Source organism: Alexandromys fortis, unplaced genomic scaffold, assembly GCF_014885135.2.
Source record: "Alexandromys fortis isolate MF-2015 unplaced genomic scaffold, M_Fortis_MF-2015_v1.1 scaffold_232, whole genome shotgun sequence".
Taxonomy (NCBI): Eukaryota; Metazoa; Chordata; class Mammalia; order Rodentia; family Cricetidae; genus Alexandromys; species Alexandromys fortis.
The window spans coordinates 829,564-833,006 of NW_026068110.1; the positions used below are offsets into that span (position 1 = coordinate 829,564).

The 3,443-nt window shown below is 51.4% G+C and overlaps 1 protein-coding gene across 1 annotated transcript in view; it reads left to right on the top strand.

The window, feature by feature from the left end:
• Window positions 1-3,352, top strand: part of Tmem177 (transmembrane protein 177) — a 5,232-nt gene extending 1,880 nt beyond the window's left edge. The window contains exon 2 of the mRNA XM_050124470.1: window positions 611-3,352. Within this exon, the coding sequence (XP_049980427.1) occupies window positions 801-1,736 (936 nt within the window). The 5' untranslated portion in view covers window positions 611-800 and the 3' untranslated portion in view covers window positions 1,737-3,352. The remainder of the gene's footprint in view (window positions 1-610) is intronic.
• Window positions 3,353-3,443: the final 91 nt, after the last annotated feature.

A 3,443-nucleotide genomic window follows, 5' to 3' on the forward strand; every position in this document is an offset into this window, starting at 1 on the left:
AATAAGTTACATATATATGTAATTTAAAAATACTAAACTGTTTTTGTGAGAGATGAGCATCTGAAGATCTTGGAGTCTGGGGGGGGCCTTGAATCTAATCCCCTAAGGATATGCATAAGTAGTGTGTGTTTATGTATAATTTTTTAAAACTTCCTTATTTCTTAGTATTACAGATATTTCCTAGTACAGTTAGCCTTCCGTGCCCATGGGTGCATATTCAGTCAGCCAAGGATTAAAAACATACAAGGCAGGTTGTGTCCACTGAGCTTGCGGACATTTAGTTCAGAGTCTAACTCTATATGTAGTGTTATGTTGTATTTGGTGTTATAAGTAGTATCAAGATGATCTAAAGTATATGAGAGATGTGTGCAGGCTGTATGCAGCCCCATATGCTGTGTATGTAATGCTCTCAGAACTGTATCTAGCATATAGTAAGTACCCGTGAATTATGCATAATGGTTCATTCTTAGTTAGAGATGCACCGTGGGCTGAGTGCCGGCTAGAGTGAGGCTATGCAGTGGTTAGTGCTGTGTCCAGCCGTGGCAATAAAACTCGTACAGCCTTTACCAGACACCGGAGACCCTGAAATGTTTTCTGTTTGTTACCACAGCCACCGCGGCCGCCATCACACACCTGCCTGACAGATGGAGAACTGATTCCGTGAAGCCCCCAGGTGGTCTGGCTCTGGAGCCCAGACTCTAAGAACCGTGTAGCCCCAGAGGCTGCTCAGTCTGTAACCTGACAGAACAACCGGCTGACTTCTCTTATTCTTGGCCACATTATCTGCAGAGGCAGTACTCATGGCTGGTCCTCTGTGGAGGGCCGCAGCCTTTATACAGAGACACAGGTCAGGCCTCTTGGTGGGTTCCTGTGTGGGCCTGTTTGGGGTTCAAATCTCATTTCACCTCTTCTCAGATCCCATAGTCCAATGGCTCTACCAGTACTGGCCTCAGGGCCAGCCGGCTCCTCTTTCCCCTCAGCTCCAGAAGCTCTTCCAAGAGGTGCTACAGGACATGGGTGTCCCCTCGGGTCACTGCTACAAGCCTTTCACTGCCTTCACTTTCCAGCCCGTGAGTGCTGGCTTCCCAAGATTTCCTACTGGGGCCGTGGTGGGAATCCCTGCCATCTTTCTGGATGGCTCTGTGACCGCCATCGACCATACTGTGATCATACATGGGCAAAGAGTGGATTGGCAAAGCCCAGCAGGCACCAGGCTGAGAGACGCCCTGACCCTGTCTCATAATGCTCAGAAGTTTGCCTTAGCCAAAGAGGTGGTATACCTGGAGAGCAATGCGGCTGCCCTGCAGAGCCTGCCAGCCCCGGCTTGCCTCGCAGGAACCTGGGTACTAAGTGTGGGTGTCAAGCATGCCCTGGGGCTCTATAGAGGACCCTTGAGCCTTCGAGCTGCCTTCAATTTGGTGGCAATAGTGGCAAGCTTCGTGACCTACACCTTTTCCAAGGACTCCCTCACTGTCGCCCTGGAAGGCTGGCTGGATCGCCGCACAGCCTCTCTGTCTGCAGCCTATGCCCAGGGTGGAGTGGAATTCTATGAGAAGATCCTGTCAGGCAACCTGGCCCTCCGAAGTCTCCTGGGCAGACAAGGGGAGAAGCTGTACACACCAAGTGGAAACATCGTTCCCAGACACTGGTTCCGCATTAGACATTTACCCTACACCACCCGCCGGGACTGTCTACTACAGATGTGGAGGGGGGCACTCAACCCAGGGCGCTCCTGAGAAGCCAGGCAACAGGGCACCCCTGGTTCACATAGGCACCACCCTGTGATGAATTCTGGGGGAGTCTCTTGATATGGTCGCTTCCACAGCCCAAGGTCAGAACAGTGACCATCTTTGGAGTTAAAGAGCTCAATTCTGCCCTCACCATGAATGAATATGGTATCTGTGGGGTGAGTCCCTAAATCAATCTGAGTCGTGTTTACCTCAAATGGGAAGTGGGAAGTGTTGGACTGCATGAGATTGTGAACCTGGGGGCCTGGTGGCAGAGAGAGAAGCATAAGTGAAATAAATGGGGTGCTCATCCTTCTCGATCGTAAATAAATGGGGTGCTCATCCTTCTTGCTCTCTGAATTCCAGTGGGCTATGGAAGACGCCCATGCATCCCTGCCAGACATGCCCCTGGTCTATCATCTGTCTCCCACAGTGGAGAACCACCCCAGTCTACCTGACGTCAGATAGTTTAACTTATTCCTCGCGTTTAACCCTTGGACAGGAGACCCCCACAGGGCGGGATGAGAGCTGTGGTCAGGGAGCCAGGCCTAAGTTGCCCATTTATGTTACCTTCTAGCTGGAAATCGCATCTTCCCTGGGGTATTCCGGAAGGCTGTGGGCCTAGGATCAGTATAACTCTGGGAAAGGGATTAGGCCACACTGAGGGAAGGGCACTGTGGCAGCTTGTGTTCCTTGTAGAACACCTAAAAGGAGGGTGAACCAGGCCAGACTGGAGTGACAGCGTGGGATACCACTAGTTTCTGCCCAGTCTTTGTATGTGATTGAGGGTTCAGTGTGCTGCCAGCTGCAGGTCCTTCCCCTGGGCGTGACAGGCTGAGCTACCCAGGACAGGGACTTCACACATCTTGCAGGTCCCTAGCACCTAGGATGGCGTCCAACATGGGCCTGATAAATGGATGATGTTTCCTTTTCTGTTGATGTGGTAAAGACACTGATCAAGAGCAACTCCAGCAGAGTTTACTTGGCTCACACTTCCAAGTCATCCATCTTTGAGGGAATTCAGAGCAGGAACTCAAGGCAGGAGCCGTAGAAGAAGGCTCCCCTCCATTATCTTCAGGAAGAATTTGTACCTGGCCTTGCACAGTGATATCTGGAGGGCACAAGTAACTATGGCTTTGGTTTGTTTTAGGATTTGAGATGAGGTCTCAGTGTTTCCCAGGGTGGTCTCAAACTCATGGGTTCAAGTGGTCTTGCCACCTCAGCCCCACTGAGTAGCTGGCACTGCAGGTGCCCCACCAGACCCATGCAGAGAGTGGGGCTGCGCACCTGTGATCGCAGCATTTGGGAGGTCTGGGCAGGAGGATTACTAGTTTGAGGCCAGGCTGTGCTATATAGTGAAACCCTGTCTTAGGATAGCAAAACCCTGGGCATGGTGGCTCCACCTGTGATCCCCAGCCCTTAGCAGATTGAAGCAGAGGGGCTAGCCTGGGTTACATAGTGATGAGTTCCAGACTGAGCTAGGCTGTGACCCTGTCTCAAAAGGCAAGACTAGTCTGTCTCCTCACCCCCCCGGCTTCCTGTTGTACCTTCCTCCAAGACACCTTCCATGAGAGGTGAGCAGAAGCAGGTGATGTTTTCCTGAAACTCCAGAATGGTCAGCTAAATAAAACACTTAAAAACATCCAACCTTCCGTATCTTTTTGTACCAGCAGAATTACAGGAAGGTAGCCCCAGTGTGTGTGTGGGGGGGGGGGG